Source organism: Manis pentadactyla, chromosome 2 (genome assembly GCF_030020395.1).
Source record: "Manis pentadactyla isolate mManPen7 chromosome 2, mManPen7.hap1, whole genome shotgun sequence".
NCBI classification, from domain to species: Eukaryota; Metazoa; Chordata; class Mammalia; order Pholidota; family Manidae; genus Manis; species Manis pentadactyla.
This window is the reverse complement of record NC_080020.1, coordinates 134,903,297-134,925,505: the sequence shown is the minus strand read 5'-3', so window position 1 is coordinate 134,925,505 and position 22,209 is coordinate 134,903,297. Positions and strand designations below refer to the sequence as shown.

General features: G+C 41.1%; 1 protein-coding gene across 1 annotated transcript in view; it reads right to left on the bottom strand.

Moving 5' to 3' along the window:
- Nucleotides 1–22,209, bottom strand: part of SEMA5A (semaphorin 5A) — a 462,739-nt gene that overhangs the window by 38,453 nt on the left and 402,077 nt on the right. The window contains exon 15 of the mRNA XM_036896667.2: nucleotides 20,121–20,268. Coding sequence (XP_036752562.2) covers nucleotides 20,121–20,268 — 148 coding nt within the window. The remainder of the gene's footprint in view (nucleotides 1–20,120; nucleotides 20,269–22,209) is intronic.

Below are 22,209 nucleotides of genomic sequence, written 5' to 3'. Positions count from 1 at the left end.
TGGACAGCAAATCCCTGCCCCTCATTTGCTTGCCAAACCTGGCCCTGACTGTGGCTGTTGCCCTAGTGTGGCTGTTTGTCAAAAATGAGGATGGTGGTAGAATTAAAATACTCCAAATGGTGATGTCGTATTTGTAACTTAAGCATTTCTAGACTTTAACGTACTTAACATAAATGAGGACTGCAGTAGTATAAAAATATTCAAGATGGTAATATCACACTTGTAATTAAACATTTCTAGACTTTAATGTACTTAGCACATGGCAATGAATAAAAAACAGTTTAGTTATCTAGGACTCATCCATAAAAAATAATTTCCCAAATCAATACTTAAAGATTGATCGACATACGGATTTTTCAATACAATTAGAAAAACATTCTGCTATAATAAATTCCTTAAGTATGAACTGGTGATTAAATAATGATATGGGTATACCTCTTCCAAATCTGTATTTTTAGTCACAGGTATGATATTTATGCTGATGCAGGTAGTACATTCATTCTTAGTTTTTAGCTGTATTCAACTTTCTCCCTTACTATTCCTACATAAACACACACTTTTATATGTGAAAATATAAAAACTTCTGATGGAGGTCACTTATTTGGAAGGTCATATATGAAGGTTTTCTCAGCCAACAAATGCAGCTACAAATCTCCTGTTCTAGACCATTGCTTCTTCAATAAGATAGGGTGTTTCTTATTCAAAGCCATCTTTCAGGCCTATAGAGAACAACTCAGTTGAAGTATTTAGAATTCTATACTGTGGATGACTTTAAATTCATTCTCCTATTCTAGGAAACACTGCAAAATTTAAGCAAGAGAATTGACTGCTTTCTGTTTCAATTTCTATTAATTTAGCCAAGAAAAATTCCATACGGTGACAGAATAAAAATGTCTGCTATTCCACAAATATGACAAAGGTATCTCTAAATTGCTCAATTTTCTGCAAATATAAGTATACAGAATGAAAAAAAAAGTGATGTTAGGGTGAACACAGACATCTAAGTTTTATTCTGTGACAGAAAAACATTTTGGTTTTCTTCTTTTAGAATATTCCTCAATATTAGAGGTTATCTGGCTTTATTATGCCATGAAATGTCCTAATCCATATTCAGGGAGTGAGATGTGAGGTTTGTTCAAACAGGCTTTACATGGGTAGACAGGAATGATACCAATAGCTGGAAGACTATATATATATATATTTTATTATATATAACATAGAATTATATATAAAATGCATATAATTCCATAAAATTATTATCAAATTCATATGCAAGGAGACTCTAGTGTAAGAGATTCTGAATGGCAGGTCTCAGGATTCTTCTAGAATACTGGATTAATTTGTGTTAATTACATTTCTGTGGATCCATGGTACTTGCAGGGTAACACTCAAAGTGCTCAGCTTTCCAGACATTGAGAAAGCCAGATCAACTGCAGTTTGATCTCAGTCCCTTCCACCCCAGAGCTTGCCCCTGGTGCCACGTGGCACTGTCTTGAAGACCCATAAACATATGCTGTGGCTCCAGGCCTCTACATCTTCACTGCCACCACATTTCCTGCAATAAGCTATTCTCCTAAATTTACCCGTGAATACCACTCCCACCTTTGCATTACCACTGTGCCCTGGAAAGTAACGGACAGAGGATGTGGTACCAGAGTGACCCCTCTGCACAGGACCCTCCTGAATAGATGAGATTTATGATGGCAGCAGCCTCCTTTTTCTCACTTTCCCATTTCTCACCCAGCACTAGACATTTGCTACCTATCCCACAGTAGGTGCTCAGCCAGCACTCAGCCCTTGTGGCACTTCCTCTGTGAAACATGGCGCTAATGAGGTCCACACATCAGAAAACAAGCCACAGTGCCTGTGCTGATTTTTTATCACATACCCTCAAAGGTGTTCAAAATTCTTGGAAAGTATACTGAGTAACTTTTCAATCAATCAATAAACAAACAAAGATCACTTGGCTTTGGTTCAAGTGGGATGGGGACAGGAGCCCATCCACTTGAGCCCCTCACCTCATTGCCACCTGCAGGGGCTCCGCATGGCATCATCTGCCAAACACTGCAATAAATGAATGCCACCCTATTGTCTATTGACCAGTCATTAACTAAGAGTCTCTCACTTTGAGACACAGGTAAGAGAGCTGGCAGGAATCCTTGGGGTAAATTATTCCCATCCTTGACTTTACAACTCTTATTTCTTTACTGTGTTGTATTGCATTGGCTGTGATTGCCAGCACATAATTTAACATTAGCATTGCCAGCAAGAACCCTTAGCTTTTCTTTGACTCTACTGGACAAACTTCCAGCATGTAGGATTTACTACAACATTTTGATAGGTATCCTTCACATTACATTGATCCATAAGGTTAAAGACATTCCCATCCATGTTCTGTGGACTTTTTAAAGAACTACTATAAGTGAGTGTTGAATTTTATCAAATGTTTATTATGCACCTACTGAAGTGACTGTAACATTCTTTATCTCTTAATTTTATTAATATAAAATGTCTTGTTTACAAGATTCTCCATTTGATCACCATGTCATAATATGAATATTAACATATGAATATAACTGAAATGTAAATATTTATGTATGTATAATTTATATGTATATTTAAAGCCTGATGAATTAATGTTGTATGAGATTGCATAAAGTGCACACTGCACAAAAGATCCTGGCAGAGCGGGTTCATGAGGGCTGCACCTTCTAAGCCCTGAGCCTTGGTACGTGTTGTCTGTACTTAGAGGAAGGGGCACTGTTCTTTGCATGAAAACATGCTGAGTACCTGCCAAGACCTGCGCCTAGGGTATTGTGATCCTTAGAAGGGGAACCTGTCCAAATGCACACACAGACACCTTATAGGTTAGCAGTTCTCCTGGGTCCCATCCATTCCTGGTCTTCAGGGCCAATACCAGTTATCAACGAACCCAACCAGTGGGCAAATTAGCTTGAGAACGCTTGCTGTAAAAGTGCTCACTTGGAAAGAAACGTGCCTCTGTGCTTACTGCTCAGAATTCCTGCTGCTCTGTCTGTGAGCTCTTTACCTTCTAATGCCTTTCCCTTACTCAAAGAGGCGGCCCTGAGAACAGGCAGCCATGTGTTACAGTGAGGGGGAGAGAGAAGATGCTGAAGAACAGACTCTGTTCTGCACACATTCTTACAAATACGATGACTGTTGGGAGACTTCTTGAGAGATCATTTCACCTCTGCGGCTGGTCCAGAAATGACGGTTCTCCCTTGATTAGAATGCTGCCAAAACATTTCATACAATTCAGTGAGCAGCCACCTCGTGCCAGGCACCAAGCCCGTGCTGAGGATGCAGTGGTGAGCCAGAGACAGGGCATGCGCACCGGGGGCTTGGAACCTCACAGCACCCCCCGCAGGGCGTCCTGGAGTCGCCTGGCACTCCTCTCCTCTCTGGTAGGGATGACTACAAGGAAGCGCCACCCAGCCTTCTCTAACTTTAGGCTCACCAGTGATTTCACCCTGAAATAGTTACAAGGACATAATTTACAATTTAAAACCATGCCAAGCAAATATCTGTCCTCCTCTGAAATGTAAATAAACTGTCTGCCAAGTGCCAGGACTGTAAAACTTTCTTTTGTAATGCTAGTCCTGCTATAAATATTTATGTAAACTTAACTTTTCAAACTCAAGTACTTATGCTGTAAGTTAATTCAGATTCCTTTCAAACAAATGAGGCAAAACCCAATACGTTTATAGTAAATTCATAGCCGCACCTATTCAGAGGCCTCCCCTACGTAAATAACAACCTAAAGGCAGCAAAAGGGAAGTAACAAATTCTGCTAAGGAACAAGATGTAATGTCTACTGGGAAAAAAGTTATAACCTCCATTAATTACATTTTCTTTTGCAGAGATTTACAAGGTGGAAGTGAAATGCCAGAATCTTAAAAACTAGCTATTTTTATCAGGAGGAAACAGGGTTTCTCTTGGCCAGACTCCCCTGACTATGCTGTGACTCTTGGGGTACATCTAAGAATAATATAAAATCTGAGTACTGAAGCAGACAAGACAATGGGGCAGCTGAGAGGTTCCAGGCAGGTCACCTAACATATCTGCAACCAAGAAAACAGCCAAAGCCCTGCACACAGTGCACACCTGGAATTACATCTCCCTAACAGCCACGGGGACTGTGGTTTAAAAAATACAGCCTCAATCCCAGTGCGCCAGAAGTACTGCAATAGCCAGTGTAATGGGTGGCAGCCTAATGACCCACTTGTTTCAAAGAGATTCTCAGCACTTAGGAACACTGCACATGTATGGGGGCCCATGGGCAAATCTGTCCTGCAGTATAGACACTGAGGGTTCCTCAGTGGATGGGGGTGAGGCACACCCTCACAGCCCTCCAGGTGAGGCCAGCCACGCCCATGCCCCTCTCATGGAAACACAGATGGTCTACCAGTCCCAGAGCCAGCCCCTCCTGCTGGTGGGGACACCACTGCATTCAGGGTCTGGCTGAGTACTGGTCTTCCTAAGTCTCAGCGAAACCCAAAACCAAGACAACTTCTGCAAAAATGGCAATGTGGAGCTTTTTTCCAAAGAAACCCATTCCATAATCAGGGCACTTAAAGTCACAAGCTGGACTCCTTCCAGCCCCTGGACACCTGTAGCTTGGATTCCACTGTGGTACCTTCTACCTGGAGCCGGTGCTATTTGGCTGTTAGGGTTCTTTCTCCTCCCAGGCTGAGAGGTTTTGAGCTTAACCAGATTCCCATTCCACACAGCTCACACCCCGAGCTGTGGCTCACACTCAGTTGTTCAGGGCTTGTTTGTTGAGGGAACAGAGCTGGACTAGCCTCAGGTTGGTGTATGTGAAGTGCACCCTGGGAAATAAAACAATTTGTTTAACATGCAGGATGATCCTCTGAAAAGGGCTCAGGGCCATTACATTTAAATTCGTATTTACATAGGGGAGCTCAAATACTGGAATCCATGCCACTTTAAAAGATTAAATTCAGATTTTCTTGTCTAATTAGGTGCTCTGTATTAGTTATATGTACTCATGTCTTGCCTATGGGGATTTGATAAGGTCTCGGAAGGTCACTGCCAAATGCAATCTAATAGCAAAACCAATTTTAATGAACTTCGTACACCATTACCATAGGTACACTGGTTTTCAGAACTAGGTCTGATTCATTGGGAGCAGACTTGCAGAGCTAATTAGAAAGAATTTGAAATAATTTAAGAATATGAACAAGAAATGAGATGCTCATAAGCAAATATCATGGGAAGAAAAATTAAAGGTGAACTAAAGGCAACTCCACTGCGGTGTGGAGAACCTCTAACAGAGAAGGTGAACCAGAAGTTTGTTCCATGATAAGAGACTGTAAGAGGGAACTGAAGAGTAGGTGAGAGCAACATGCATAAATGAGAATACTCCCTTCACTTGAAAAGATGTCAACAGTATTTTCCCAACTTGCTGTCATTAAAAAAAAAATTAATACATACACTTAATAACTATTTATTCATTTTCCTACATTCTGCTAGATGTTGAGGATACAATCATGAATAAAACAGACATTGTCCCCAACTTTAAAATCTGAAAATATCCTCTCTTTTGGTACATAAGTAAGTTAGTTTGAAAATTAATTCACCTCCTATTAGTGTGATGGAACTTTTATCCTTGAAATAATACTAAACCCCAGTTTATATAATGTATTTGGGGGCAACACTGTCCTTAAGTTTAAGTTTTTTAGGTTCAGGAACACCTATTCAAGTTGAAGTAATGGTTGTGGGAAAGTAGCACACTTCAGAATCAGGACCACACATGCCCACGTGTATTCACATTCATAGCATTATGTATGTATTTACAGTTAGATAGCTTCTATCTTTTGACAGTAAAAATCAACACGATTTTTTTTTACTGCAAGAGAAAAATAACTGAAAACATGATGTTGCATATGTGTTTGAAATCACTGATGCAACTGAACTGTGGAAATATTAACCCAAGAAAGTTAGTTCATCTCCAATTACGTAACAGCAAAGAAAGTTAGTAAGAGCCGAGTAACTGTACTCCTTAGCCTGGTAATCACAACCTTCTGGGAATAAAACAACTTACTCTCCAAATCTGTGCCTTACCACATTCCTATATACATCCTCAAGCCACACATTCTTGGATCTGCACCCTACACTCATGTCCCTGTCACAGAGAAGCTGCCACTCCCATCTCAACGTGGCTAAACCTCGTGGGTCCCTCAGTCCGTCCAGCCAGAGGTAACCTCTCCCTCTCCCGGATTCATTGTTTTAAGTGTTCCACTGGCATTCTAGACTTCTTCCTTATATTCCAGCCATTTGATTTATATTTTTTTCTCCTACACTAGAAAACCAGCTCCTTGAGGTAGGAACCATATTGTATGCTCTGCATATCTCCCGAGTACCCAATACAGGTCTTTACACACACTAGATAGTTAACATTTTGGTTGACTAGATTTGCACATGAAAAGCTCTGAAAATTCTACAAAAGACAATATGATACACATGAAGTCACTGAGAGTTTTCTTTTCTTCTGTATGTAAAACTATTTAGAATTAACAGTGTCATAGGAGATCACACCAAGCATTAGAGAAATTAATTATCAGAGACTCATAGAACAGGCACTGTTCCTGTCTCCCCTTCACTCTCGGGTGTCAAGGCCTTATCACTAAAAGCTGTTAGCAGGTGCAAAAAGATAAGGGAAAGGATTCAAATAAGTTTCATAACAAAACTGCCTGGAGAACATCAGAGCCTCCTCTTAAAGTCTGGATTCCATCTGTTCATCCAGCTATTTTTGTCTCTCTTTTGAGAGGCAATGGCCCATGTGCTGCTGGGTTCATACGCAGAGCCTGGATAATTTTATAGGGTAGATTCCAAAGCTTCCTCCTGCCAGCCACTGCCATTTCTTTCTCCCACATGATGACACTCATGTTCCTTCGAAGACTGCTTTCTAAGAGTCTTAAACTGGGCAATGTCATGGGACTTAGAATAGCCTGGAACAGATGTGGAAAATGTTTCCCATCATGACAGAAGCAAGATGCCAAATAGCAGTGTGAAGGATGTTAGTTTCTCACGCAGCATGGCTTATAAAATAATGTAAGAATGTGACAATGGTATGAGCCAATTCTATCTTTGTCTTTATTTTAACTATTTCTTTCAAACCAGAACCTCATAAGATTCTGAAAGTCGAATAGATCTTGAAAAAAAAAAGCATGCTGTGGAGTGAAATGAAGAGACAGACAACTGTTAGAATATTCTATAATGGTACATCATCGGGACGCAGAGCAAAATAATAAAGCTTTTTTTTTTCCCTGACAAATTGTGAAGGCTTCTAAATGTATCCCTGCATTTCTATTTAGAAATATGAAAAGGAAAAAAATCTAAATGTAGCAGTAGCTTCTCATATTCTTATATTCACAGAGGACAGGTCTGAACTAGGCTCTAGTTCTTAAGACAGTTTTAGGATTACTAAAGGGATAGCACTTGGACAGAGAGAAAGCATGGCATTTGTGAAAAACATTCAATGTTTTGAAACCATTTTTCCATGTTTCAACATCTGTTGCTTCCTTCTTTAATTACAAGTTGCTTTGAAAATTATTATGTATGTGAATTGTTTTAACTACCAAAATTATACATGTTCAATAGCTCAATTGGAGGCACTCAAATGAAATAATAAAAAAGGGGGAAATGCAAATCTTAAGCAAAACACAAATTAAAACATATTGTTGATCTAACTAAACTCTTATGTTACTTTTCCAAAAGGAAGAACTGTTTGCCAGGAGCCACACCAAATGACAAACAGAATGTGTTCAAAACTCATTTTCAATTCCTCTGGCTATGTCTGTGCATGTGTGAATGACTTCCACAACAGACACCATCCTTGCTAACCGAAAACTGGTATTAAAGTCTATTTTGAACAACAGCATCCACAAACAAAAATAAGGTAATGAACGAAAAGGTGCACAGACCCTTTCAATTTAAGCTTCGTAAGTGAGGTCTCCCTAATTCACCCTGCCACCCCAGAGCCCACCACTGGGTAGAAGCTGAATATTTATTAAATAACAGTGGAATGAACATGTGTAAAAATCAGGATGCTTAGATTCTAGTTACATGAGTGTGAGTGCAGGCAAACGTCTGTTCAGTGACGTGTGCAGGTCCTGCGAACCTGAGTAGGCCGAATGAAGATCACCCTGCAAGAGACACAATCAATGAAGTAAATGACAAATGCCTTTGATCAGAGGAACGTCTCCCCAGGTTTTTGTCTGCTTTTTTATTTACTTAATTTTAGAGAGGGTTTAAAAATGAGTCAGCTGAGGCTGTATGCTGGCTTCTATAACACAGAACCTGCAATGGGTCAGATCTCTTCACCTTTTCCATACGCTGGTCAGCACAGTTAGCATCAGTGCAGACCCACAGGTCCCAGACGGGCTGGCCGAGCGGGAGGAATGTTCCCCTTATGACGTCACGGCCTGAGATGATCTAAGGCATGCCCGTGCCTCCTGAAAACAGCCTCAGACTGTGCAGGGAGGTACTGGACCAAAATAATGATTTTTGCAGGGTGGAGGCGAGAGGGAAGCACTCAAAGATGCAGATAAATGCAAGAGCTCATCATTGATGGTACCAGCTGCCCCAGGGCAGGAAGTCCTCATCTCAAAACGGAGGGATAACATTCAGAGCAAATCGTTTTGGGTGGATAACCGAGCAGCTTTTTAAAATCCGAGAGAGTGTGGTCTCTAACTGCAGGGGCAGGTGCCCAGGAGTCACCTGAAATAGAAGAGGGGAGTAACAGACAGTGACCTAAAACAGGTGCCCGTTTTGGTGGGACATCAGTAAACAACCCAAGGACTGTTCTCTATGGAAAACCCAAGACCAGCCCAAAACTGTTTGCAGGGCCACAATCGAAGACTGAAGTTGTATTTGGAAAAAAATATTCCCTTGTTTTTTGAGGAACTTCTACTAAGGCTTGAAATTTAGAAAGCCACATTTCATTATTCATTTTGTACCAGTTAAAAATTTGGCATTGTTCTAAAACAGAGACCTGAGTGTCCTATAGCTGGGTTTTTGTTATGCCTTTAAAAATCCAGCTGGTTCTGTGTATTCTGTGTATTCACAGGTGCGCAAAGATTTTTAAACTCAGCAATTTTTTGGAAATTGTTATGACTGATAATACCATTAATGTGTCTCCACGAGTAAATTTTAGATACTGTAATGTCTTAGGAAATCTTTGTCATGGAATTAATTGGTAAAATATCAAGGAAAAATCTGTGTTTGTGCCTCACTTAGGTCATTTTTATAACAGAAAACCTCTATTCAAGAAAGCTTTTCCTTTCAACTGACTTTGCAGACACTGTATTTGAATTACTATGGGCAGAAACAAACCTGATTTTTTTGTAAAGTCAAAAAAATCTGTGCAACACACTCTTCCAAAGCTATAAATAAAACATTTTTGTGAAATACTCCAGATCTCTGTCCCAATTGCAATTTCCAGAGATTGCAGATGATAATTTATATGTTCTAGAGGCAGGCTTTTGATGGATTAATTCCTGTACTCCATCATTTTTCTTTTCTCTCCATCTGCATCATGCATCATTCTTAAACTTGATTGTCGAACTTCAAGTACTAAATTTCAGACAGCTTACACTTTTGTGGCCATCCACTGTGCCACTTGATTTTCTGTACTGACATTAACTTTTTCAAAATACTCAAGCCTTTTTTAACAAAATGTGGCATTTTTACTCTGACAATCTTTCATATTTGCAAGCTCTTCACTGAAATAGCTCATAACAATGGAAAGCAAATTTTTACATTTCCATGCTTATGAAGGTACAGTAATCAAGTTTCAGCTAGGGAAATCAATCACTTCCCTTGAGTTAGAGAATTTGGAAATATAAGCAAATGCATTTTACAAGCAAGTGCAGTGGAAAATCTCCCATTGTGACCTTCCTCATGAAGGTCAAAGTCATTTGTTGAGCTTTTGTAATGGATCACATAAAAACTTTAGATTGCCTCCAACAGATTCATCATTTAAGAAAAAGCATGCCTGTTAATAGTCACGAAGCGTATTTGAGAGGTAGTTTCCATAGACGGGAAGGGAAAGAGAAAGCTGGATGAGTGGCCCGTGTTCACAGCTCTACGGCCTTGGTGATCTCTGATTTGAGGATTTCTAAGGAGGCCTTCCTCTAAGGAGGTGAGGGGTGGGAGTGGGCACAGAAGCTAAGATGATTTTGACTCAATATCTGAAGCTATGGGGTACTTTCGATCTCACATACCAGACAGTCCCCAGCAAGGGGGGCCCCAAGCAGATGGGCCAGGCCCATGAGCATCTCCTGCCTCTGCTTTGCTACCGCTGGCCTTCAGCCCTGACCCAGGGCCCCCTAAGGCCTCAGCAACTCCAGCTCCAGCCCCCAACACAGCAGAGGAAGAGAGCAGCCCTTCCTTCCTGTGTCTCCTGAGGATCAAGGAGACCCTCATTGCCGGAGAACTCCAGCAGCTTCTCCATGTGCCCAAGGCAAGAACCGGTCCACACGATGGGGAACCACTGCGCTAAATGAAACACTGGACAGAAAACCAAGTGTAGTCTGGCCCAATAATAAGCATCCATAGCAACGTGATAGCTGGAAAGGTCTCGGAGTCCATGGGACCCTACAGCCAGTGTTTCACTGCAACTACTGGACTGCAGAATAATTCAGACATCCTGCACTCAATGGCCCATTCTAGTGTGGTCAGGATTTGTTTGCATGAAGCCAGGTATAGCAAGGGCTTAGGGGGCCCCACATTACAGCCCCCAGCCTATGATGCCACCTGCAGGCATGGCAGTGGGCAGTTGTGTGCCAGCAGCATCCATCTGGGACACAGGTGACACTTCTGTGGCTTTTTGCTTTAGGATCTTCTCGGAGGCCCCTGGAAGACTGCAGCCCAGGAGGATCCCTCAACCAATGGCAGCCCCTGAAGGGCAGGTGCTTCTAAGAGGCATGTGTGGACTTCACAGTCATCCCGGAGGGAATCTGCCCTGCTGCCCACAGCCACTGACCTTGTAACCAAACCCTAACATGGGCTTTCTTTCTTCCCTGACTCGCTCCCCTCATCCCACCCAACTGTGGCTATAGATTTATCTCCTGAGTAAACTGTGTGATCCAAGCCCTTGTTTTGCCTCAAGCTCAAGATAAGATGCCAGGCTTGCCCCTCTGAAATGAAGGGGCAGTCTGAAATGCAGTCTGAAATGAAGGATGACAGCCACCCTGTATGTTTCAGAGGCTTGGAAGGACTGCAGTTTTCATGCACTGAGGCTGAGGTGGCCCTTCCGTCCCACATCCGGCATCCAGCTGTGCACTGTCCTTCTACTGGGCAGTGTACTCCTCACATCTGGATGACATTAACACTCCCTTAGAATTACACAGTGCACAACCCGCACAACTGTTTGCAATGACTTCGTGGGGCAGGGATTGGAGAAGGCGCCCCTCCAACTGCATCTGGTTATCTGGGGCAACCCTAAGAATCCTCTGGTATGTAGGAATTGACCTCTCCTATGCTCCCCGTTTTTACAGTAATCCATAGCTTTTGGTCAACTGTTTTCCACCTTGCGTGGTATTTTAGTAATAAATATAGTGTCATTGGTACTAGGACTGTTTCTGCTTTTGAGTTACCTTTGCTGCATCCCACACCATCTTTAGCTCCACGCTTTCACACATCTGCTAAGCCTTTGAGGAAGTCTTGAGTTCCATTAACTTGGGAAACAATTCTATTTATACAAAACATTTTATGTCTTTCCTCCTTTTAAATGTTGTCATTTTTAGCCAAAACATAGAACTAAGATTTGTGTTATGAGTTTATCTTCAATGAATTTCCATGCTGCTCACGAGACTCTCCTGAGGGCATGCTCGTGGTAGGCTAGAAGAATATGATCACAGCATTATGAAAATCAGGGTGCTATTCAACAAGAGAAGTATTATGGAAAGAAAAGAAGCTCTTCTTTCCTTTAATATATACTTTGTACTAAATAAGAGTAAAGAAAAATAAGGCCCTGCCATTTAATACTTTACAGTGAGCAAAGAAATCATGCAAATGGAGTCATGTCATTATATTCTGTTTGTGTCTAGCCAACCAATACTCAGGTGCTGACCCAGTCACCCACTAGCAACTTACTACTGGCCAAGTTCAGGAATATTTCTCAAGTTGAGTTTTTCTATCTCCAAGTGGAGGTAATAATGAAAACTGCTTAGAGGGAATACAGAGGAAATAAACATTGTATATTTTAATTGCTTTTAGTGCAGGGTTTTGCATGTAAAAGGTGTTTAGTAAGTGTTAGTTTATTACATGATACAGGGTTTCAGTCTATCATGACGTGTTTAAATAGTAAGTCCAGTATGCTTACTTATAATTGCATTTTAATACTGCATTGACAGTATGCAATAAGTTGTAAGGACTTGATCTAATAATTATCATGATGGCTACAAATACTATCCAAAAAAAGGTTAGAAATGAAACAAAAATATGTCAAAGAAAATGAACTCCCAAGTGGCTAATCTAAACTGATGTGGCTCATTATTTTATATTAAATAATTACAGCCTTGAACTTTCAAGTAGCTGATGATCTAGGCTTAACTCCTGGCAGTGAACAAACATTGCCCCTCTCTCAGCCCATTCCCCACAGGTGGAGTGGAGAGACTGACTAAGCACAATGTTGGCAGCTTCTCTGTAAACAGGGTCAGTGTCGTCAGGGAGCTCACCAACCTGGGCTGTCTTACTTCCTTTATCCATAAATATTAGTACTTAAAGTCACATTCACAGAGACGCTGTCACAGAATGAAAGGGAGGTAGATAACACTTGACTCTCAGCAGGTGCTCAAAAAATATCATCATACATATATGTAGGATATCCTATATATATTACATTACATATAGTCTCTCAAACAGCCAGGTGTTAACACCTCATTCAAGGACACCAACCAGAGACATGGAACAGCACTGTGTCCTGGTGACTCAGAGGCCTGGCCTGTGTCCCCTGCCCTCCATGCTCTCTCTGTGAGGCCACAACTGTGTAGGGATGACATGGAGACCAGGAGAAGAGCAGCAAGGACTAGAGGAGTCCAGGAACTCCCATTGGTTCTAGTTAAGTTTCCTCTGAAGCCTGAAGGACATGTCTGTCTATTGAGCAAACTGATGTCTCATTAAGTATCTCATTCCAAACTCATCAGGGGGCCCAGCCACTAGGGAAGGATGTCTGCGCCAGTGGGCCCTCAGCTAGCTGGACACACGTGCCTCTGGAGTCCAGAGAAGGGACAGCAGGATCACAGACTCACGGGTTTCAGACCAGTGGCTTCACCCCACACTTCACAGAGAAGAAGAGACCTAGCCACAAGAGGGTGGCCTTAGACCCACCCAAATACATGACGGCACAGGATCCATGCCCCCCTTTGTCACTCAGCTTCCCAAACAACCCAGTGCTATGCAGCCTCCAAAACTCCAACATTTGGAATTTCTTCCCCTTGAGCTTTAATCTCATTCCATTTTATTTTGTTGGGGCAAGAATATTTAACATGAGATCTACCCGATTAAGTTTTTAAGTGTGTGATACTGAATTGTTGGCTATAGACACAATGTTGTACGGCAGATCTGAAGGACTTGTTCATTTTGCTTAACTGAAACTTTACGCTTGTTGATTAGTGAGCCCCCATTTCCCTTGCCCCCAGTTCCTAGGGGGCTCTTTGACTCCACCGCCACTCCACACTTTGATTCAATTTATTTGATTATTTTAGATACCTCATGTAAGTGGAATCATGCAGTAGTTGTCTCTTTATGTCTGGTTTATTTCACTCAAGGTTCATCCATGTTGCCACCTATTACAGAATTTCCTTCTTTTTAAAAACTGTATGGTGTTCCACTGTGTGTAAATACCACACTTTCTTTAGCCATTCGTCTGTGGAGGGACACTTAGATTGTTTCCACATCTTGGCTGTTGTGAAGACTGAAATGAAAACGGGAGCACACAAATCTCTTCTGAAAGAATTGGTTTCGATTTTTTTAGATGTGGAGAAACTGAAACCCTTACACAGTGTTGGAGAGAATGCAAAGTGGTCCAGCTGCTTTGGAAAAGTATGAAGGTTCCTCAAAAACAAAACTGCCATAAGATCCAGGAAGCCCACTTCTGTGTAGTTACCCAAAGGAAATGCAATCAGGATCTCAAAGAGATATTGACATTTAGAACTTGAAGAGCACGTTTTCTCAGCAAGAACTAGTAACTCTCTAAGAGGGTCCTTGACTGTCTGAACTGAACTTCTCTTACTGATATTTAAAGAAAGACTTGGAGATTTATTCATAGGCAAGCACATATGAATTTCATAGGTGAAAGTTGGGAAATCTGTAGTATTTTGGTATTAAAATGATGGAGCAAGAAAAGAATCTCAAGTCTTTTATATCTAGTTCATACATGAGCTTGAAATCAACTCATTTTCTGTAAGCTCCTGTGGTACTCAGGAAATTCAAGTTCTTATACTTTCCAAAAACACATCCTTTAGTGCATAAATAGCATTTCATTGGCACACTGTTATTTTTAGTAAGGTTGAGCTTGCAGAAAGAGCTGAAGCCCAGGAACAACAATTATAGAAATGAGAGCAGGAAGGAGAGCCCACTACGAAGGGGCTCCTGCCAGAATCGGGGGCGTGACTATATTTGACATCAATAGTGGATCTGGGGGAACAGTTTCTCCCTGTCATACCCTCCTGAGAGGAGGAGATTGAGATTAAGGAATACCATCAGACTTCTCATCCAGCAAGATACTGGCCAGCAGATAATCAACTTCATGATCCAAAAATCAACAAATTACCTATAGTTAATAGCTACTACCCTGATAAAAAACCTCCATCAAAAAAGAACATAATTTGTGGCCAAAGATTTACAAACTGCAGTAGGAACATGACAATCAACAGGTGACTTTATCTAAAGAACTATTATTTTTAAATAAACTTCTTAGGAATGTGCTTGTTAGGATACATTTTCTAAGCAGTTCAGAGAAACCAAGCCCCTCCATCCTACTTGTTTCTCCTGCCTTACATGAGACAGAACCTGGAGGAATGGGGAAAAGCCATGGGAAAGGAAAATAAATGTGCTTCTACCATAAAAGAGTAGGTTGCTCCATTGCTCAATACCTTCCTGGAAGTACATGGACAGTAGATAAACTTCAATGGGGAAGAAAAAATAACAAATCAAACAATAAACTGAAATACCTAGGCACCAATATTAGGCTTGCTAGAGATGTGTAGATGTAGAGCATATATATATATTTTTTCATCAGTCTCCAATCTTCTGAAGCATAAAAAACAAGTTCTTACATGGTGAACAAATTCTTACATAGTGAATAAGTTCTTGCATGGTGAACAGTACAAGGGCAGTCATCACAGAAACTTTCGGTTTTGATCACGCATTATGAACTATAAACAATCAGGTCAAATATGAATATTCGTTTGATTTTATACTTGATTTATATGTGAATCCCACATTTCTCCCTTATTATTATTATTATTATTATTATTATTATTTTTAATAAAATGCTGAAGTGGTAGGTAGATGCAAGATAAAGGTAGAAAACATAGTTTAGTGCTGTAAGAAAGCAAATGTAGATGATCAGGTGTGTGCCTAAAGACTAAGTAGTAATCCAAGCTAGATAAGGGCAACAAAACATCCACGGATGCAGAAGATTTTCTCAAAACAGGCGGGGGGTGAGGTTCTAAGCCTCACCTCTGTTGTTCCCCAATTTCTCACCTGATGGCCCCCCTGCGACTGTGCCTGTCTTAGGTTGTTCCTCCCTTGAGGAATCTTATCCGTCTCTGGATAACCAGTCATCTTCTGGAGCCATACAGGGAAATGTAAAGTTGGTAAGAGAGAGAGAAGCAATATTGTTTGAAAAGGTTAGCTTTTTACTTCTTTGCATATTTACGCCCTGTGGCTTCTATGCCCAGCATTTGTCTTGAGGTATCTTTACCACTTGGAAGAATTATGATACTCGGTAAATTCGATCTGAGGCACAAATTCTATTTATGGATTGTATTTAGGAAGGAAGAAGAAAACCTATAGACGTAGCAGACGGAAGAAAACGTGGGAAGATTGATCATTTCTTTGACATACCTTCTTGTAGAGTAACTTAAGCATGTATAGGTTTTAAACTACTAATAAAATTGCGCACACACATTAACATAATAGGAATACAGTTACATAACCAAAGCAGATTTACAATTACCAGCCATCTCCAGTGAAACCAAGAAAACCAGTTAGGTACCCTAAGCATTTGTGAAAACTTATCTATGATATGATGGATATTGTCTAACTGAATATGAATAGTTTGAGAAAAATCAGACAAATTAAAACAACACATTCCTGCGAACTGTTCAAATCCCATATGTTCTTTTAACAGTAGATAGTCTGTAGTCTCAAGATTTTGGAGCGCTGCAACTTGCACTTCTAATTCTTGGTTGAGTTCCAACAGTATAGATCCAGTCAAATTTGTTGTTTTACTGTATGCACAGGCCAGCTTAGATATCTCCTTCTTCATTCCAATGGCAATTCCAGGGACCGGTGGGATGAATGCAGCTACAACTGCAACAGCGCCAGGATCTTTGTTGAAGTTTTTTGATGATCATCTTCTGGAATGACTCTTCCAGAGGATGTTGATTTTGGAACTTCTTCTTCATATCGTATCTTAGATCGTTTTATGGGTAGCCAAATTAGGCTTTGATCCTCTGTATAAACACAAACAGACCCTTTGCCCACACTTTGATATGCCCTTTATACCATTGTGAAGAACTTATTGGAGGTCAACACACAGGAACTGCTTTTTTTTTTAAGAGAAAGGAATATTATCAGAAAAATGTACTTCCAAAGCTGATCATCTGACACCCTTTAAATGATCAAAATTAAGGATATTTAAAGCATGCATTAATCATTGATTTACAGTTAGTTTTATCCTATCACGGAGTAATCCCCTTGTCCTTTCCTTTTTTTTTTTTTTATCATTAATCTACAATTACATGAAGAATATTATGTTTACTAGGCTCTCCCCTATACTAGGTCCCCCCTATAAACCCCTTTACAGTCACTGTCCATCAGCATAGCAAAATGCTGTAGAATCACTACTTGTCTTCTCTGTGTTGTACAGCCCTCCCCTTTCTCCCGCCCCCCCATTATGCATGCTAATCTTAATACCCCCTTCATCTCCCCCACCCTTATCCCTCCCTACCCACCCATCCTCCCCAGTCCCTTTCCCTTTGGTACCTGTTAGTCCATTCTTGGGTTCTGTGATTCTGCTGCTTTTTTGTTCCTTCAGTTTTTCCTTTGTTCTTATACTCCACAGATGAGTGGAATCATTTGGTATTTCTCTTTCTCAGCTTGGCTTATTTCACTGAGCATAATATCCTCTAGCTCCATCCATGCTGTTGCAAATGGTAGGATTTGTTTTCTTCTTATGGCTGAGTAATATTCCATTGTGTATATGTACCACATCTTCTTTATCCAATCATCTACTGATGGACACTTTGGTTGCTTCCAATTCTTGGCTGTTGTAAATAGCGCTGCGATAAACATAGGGGTGCATCTGTCTTTTTCAAACTTGAGTGCTGCGTTCTTAGGGTAAATTCCTAGGAGTGCAATTCCTGGGTCAAATGGTAAGTCTGTTTTGAGCATTTTGAGGAACCTCCATACTGCTTTCCACAATGGTTGAACTAATTTACATTCCCACCAGCAGTGTAGGAGGGTTCCCCTTTCTCCACAGCCTCGCCAACATTTGTTGTTGTTTGTCTTTTGGATGGCAGCCATCCTTACTGGTGTGAGGTGATACCTCATTGTAGTTTTAATTTGCATTTCTCTGATAATTAGCGATGTGGAGCATCTTTTTATGTGTCTGTTGGCCATCTGTATTTCTTTTTTGGAGAACTGTCTGTTCAGCTCCTCTGCCCATTTTTTAATTGGATTGTTTGTTTTTTGTTTGTTGAGGTGGGTGAGCTCTTTATATATTTTGGACATCAAGCCTTTATCGGAGCTATCATTTTCAAATATATTCTCCCATACTGTAGGGTTCCTTTTTGTTCTATTGACGGTGTCTTTTGCTGTACAGAAGCTTTTCAGCTTAATATAGTCCAACTTGCTCATTTTTGCTGTTGTTTTCCTTGCCCGGGGAGATATGTTCAAGAAGAGGTCACTCATGTTTATGTCTAAAAGGTTTTTGCTTATGTTTTTTTCTAAGAGTTTTATGGTTTCATGACTTACATTCAGGTCTTTGATCCATTTTGAATTTACTTTAGAGCATATTTTTAAGTTTGAAAAATGATGCTACATTTGTTTCATAAACTTTTAAGTATTTGGACAAAATAAAACAATAAATACATTAACAGTTTAGGAAGATATTCAGTTTTTTACATTTATTATCAGATGTATTGTGAGCACACACACACACTCACACACACACACACATACACATACACACACTCTAGTGACTACAGAGGAGATAGGCTACAATTTCCTTAATCTAATTTTTTCCATTAATTAAACTGTTTCTAAATGTAATTACTGAAGTCAATTTAATTCAATAAGAAAATGATTGACCTGAAATGTCTTCTGAGTTCTTAGTATTGCCAAAGTTTTAAAACTAAAGTGCAAGATCAACTTAGACCATCCATCCCTGTGGTTTCCCAGCAGATGAGAGAGGGCTAAGTATGGAAGCAGCGATCCCAGTCTCAGATGCCAAGCCACCAGGGATGGGAAATGATACACTTCAGCAAAGAATAAAGCTGCTACATTTGAACTGTTTTCCTAGAACAGGTGACTATTTGGATTTAGCATTCACACTTTTTAATAAATAATCTTAAATTTCAGCATCTAAATTGGACACTGAGATTTTTTTCATGGTCAAAATTCATTTCAGGCTGATCAGGAAAGAAATGCCTCTATAATCGGGAATAATTTTTATTAAGCTACTGTACTATCTGACAGGGCAAAGGGGCAGAGATCTATTTGCAAATCCCAGTAATAGAACTCTCCTCAGATATGGCGTAGCATCTGACAAAGCACTTCAAAACCGTCTTCCTCTCTCTGAATTTCCAAGGCCGTCTGGGGTGTTTGGTTTTGCATTTGCAAAAATAAGCTTTACAGCAGCACAAAAAGATTGCTCAGCCTCATGAACCGAGGGCCCAAAGTGCTGTGAAGATCAAGTGGAAAGATCAGGAGGAAGGAGGCCAAGCCAGCCCTTCTTGTGCTTAACTTCTCCCCAGACATCCCCACCATCTACACTCACTCTAGGGTGCCAGCCCCAGGGGAAGGTGAGTAAGGGGAACGGCTGGCAGCTGTCTGTGCTCAGTATCCTGACAGATGGGGAGCAACAGCCAGCCTTGGGAAGGTGCTTGCACAGGTGTAATTTTATTTCGGGGGTTAAAGTATTAAAAGAAACAAGACCGGCCAAGGCAAAGAGAAACAAAACCTAAGTTGTCTTTTATTCCCTGTATTGGCATCAATGCGCTCTGACAAATGGCTCCGTCAGGTTTCTCATCCTCAAAGTGTCTCATGTTTGTCCTGCATTCTGTAACTTAGTGCGGGCTCAGTATGGAGACCTTATAGCGTTTTCCCAAACTGAATATGGTAACCAGAGTTAAGCAGGCTAACGTTTTTGTCATAGCGCAGAAATCAGAACTGGAAAACTCCTGGGGTAGTTTATCCCCTATGTGAACATTTAATTGAAGAAGCCTCCAGGCTACTCTGAATTTCTAGTACTTCCTTCAAACAGACTCATTAATTAGAAAAACCAATGTGACTGACAGCATCTAGTGAGTTCAGAGCATCTAGTGCCTGGACATGTTATGTTTACAAAGCATTTCATGTTTGCAGAGCTCTAGTGTCTGCTGAGAATCTAATGTTTGTAGAATATCTAGTGTGTGAGAGTATGTAGTACCTGCAGAGCATCTAGTGTCTGACGTGTCATGGTTACAGAGCTTTTAGTACCTGCAGAGCATGTAGTGTTTGCAGAATATCTAACAGCTGCAGTGTATTAAGTATGTGCAAAAATGTGTGCAGAGCACTTAGAGTGTGCTGACTAGACTCCCAGCTCTAGATCGTGGCCTGGGGATGAGGAGGCCTCCACTCACCACATCACAGCCGGGGCAGTCGGGCCCATTCTCGCAGGTCCGGCGGCGAGCTTGAATGCCGCCCCCACACTGCACTGTGCACCGTTCCCAAGGACCCCAGCCTGTCCAGAACACATGTGGGGGGCACAGCAAATGCTCGTTGCAGTATCTGTAATGGGGACCAAGAGGAAAAGGAAACTGTTTAGTGCAATGTGAGGCCACCCACCTTTCCAGTCTTGGTCCAGGTACCAGGTGTTGCACACATGGGCATGCTCTGCGTGGACAGGCTTTTGTATTCCAGGTGGTTGCACAGTCAAGAAGGCAGATGTGGCGTTGGCCATGCCGTGTGCACACAGACAATGGGATGCACGGGAGACAATGAAGAAAATGCTAAACTCACAATGCAGGATGGATCTTCCTGTGCAGCCAATTAAAGGAGAAACAAAACAAAACCCTTCAAATAGACACCCAAAAATGAGAACACATAGAAAATATCTAGGTAGGGCATTTATCTTTTAAACATAAAGACTAAAAGATAGAGTAGGTTATAGATATAAAGTCAGCAAAATTCTATTTGGAATTCATTTCTCATCCTCAAATCAAATAAGGCTAGTAATCCTCTTAGTATGAGTTAAAGGAAAGTTAAAGCCTGATTTTAGCATGCAGCTTCATGCCATAAACTGCTCAGGTTATTGTATTTTTAAGTTTATTTGTAGACTCTCAGAATAACATCAAACAACCTTAATTTAAAAGACTACCAGTTATTCCAAAATAGTTGAATTACTACTTACAAACACTAGTCCTATTTTCAGTGACTGAGGTCACTTACTTCTATATGTACATTCATATTGCCAATTTTTAGCCAAATATAAAAGGCTTTCTTTAGCCTTAGATGAGTCAAATTTCCCCTCAATCTTTAATACTACAAGTGAAATGAAGAGAAGGGAGGGAAACAAAGAACAAACAGAATAAAAAGGTAACAGCTGGCATTTGACAGCTTACAGCCTGGGGGAAGAAGGGGTCACTCTGAACATGGTCAAATTTAGGGAGATGCATTTGGCCACTGAAAGGACAATATAAGTTCAAGACTCCATCTATTAAGTGCAAATGTAGTTTCTGGGGAACATTTAGATGCAAGAGTTTTTCTGAAGTGTCCCTCGCCCCCACTTCTGCCTTCAGAGACAGGTGGCAGAGATTCCTACGTTCCAGGTGAAGTCAGTCACCTGAGTGCCATCGTTAGTAGTAAACACTTTATCTGCAGGGTGCTAGCTATGCAAAGGGCCTCACAGAAACACTTGTCTGAACAGACATTTACAGCCGAAGAGGAAGACAGGGAAATGGACACAAATCCAGGACAGAAGACACCAACTCAGTGAGTAGAAAAGAGGGGCAAGTGGTAGCTGGTGTCCAGAGACCCACAAAAGAAATTTGGGCAGGGGTGTAATTTCCTGACAGCAAATTCTGGTAACATTCAACTGTTTTTCCATCAAACCAGGAAAACTCCATGGACTGTGAAGGCTTCAGGAGCAAGTAAGGTGATGAAGAGTAAAAAGCCAGGCCATGCTGAAGGGGGTCACCAAGATGAGGTATACTGAGCATCAGCTGGCCTTCTGGAAAAGAATGGAATGTAGAAATGGGAGGAGAAAAAGATGACAGAAGGTGGAATGATCTCTCTTTAGGAATGGGGGTAAAGTTGGACTTTATTTACAAGGAATCAAGAAAGCACCACAGAGCTCCAGAGACAAAATAGCGTTATTTTGTCTCAGAGTTAGAGAGTGAAAACTGGTCTTCAGGGGTTGAGGGCTCATCCTGCTGGTGGCCTGGAGCCCCCTGAGATTTGAGGAGCTCTCCACGCTTGAGTGTGGGGTGTGGGTCCCCAAAGATGGTAGGAGGAGTAGATGGAGCAAATACCAGCTGGGAGACTCCGGACTGCAGCAATCCAAGGGAGAGATGCCAGGCTAGAGAAATATGATGGAGGTGGACAGAGGAGGGGTCGGGGTATCTAGGGAATTTGGGATGATGCAAATGAGAGAGAATAACTAGGTGAATGTATAGATAAACAAGCAAATAAATAAGCAGTAAAGTGAAGCCAGCCTCTCAACTGAAAGTG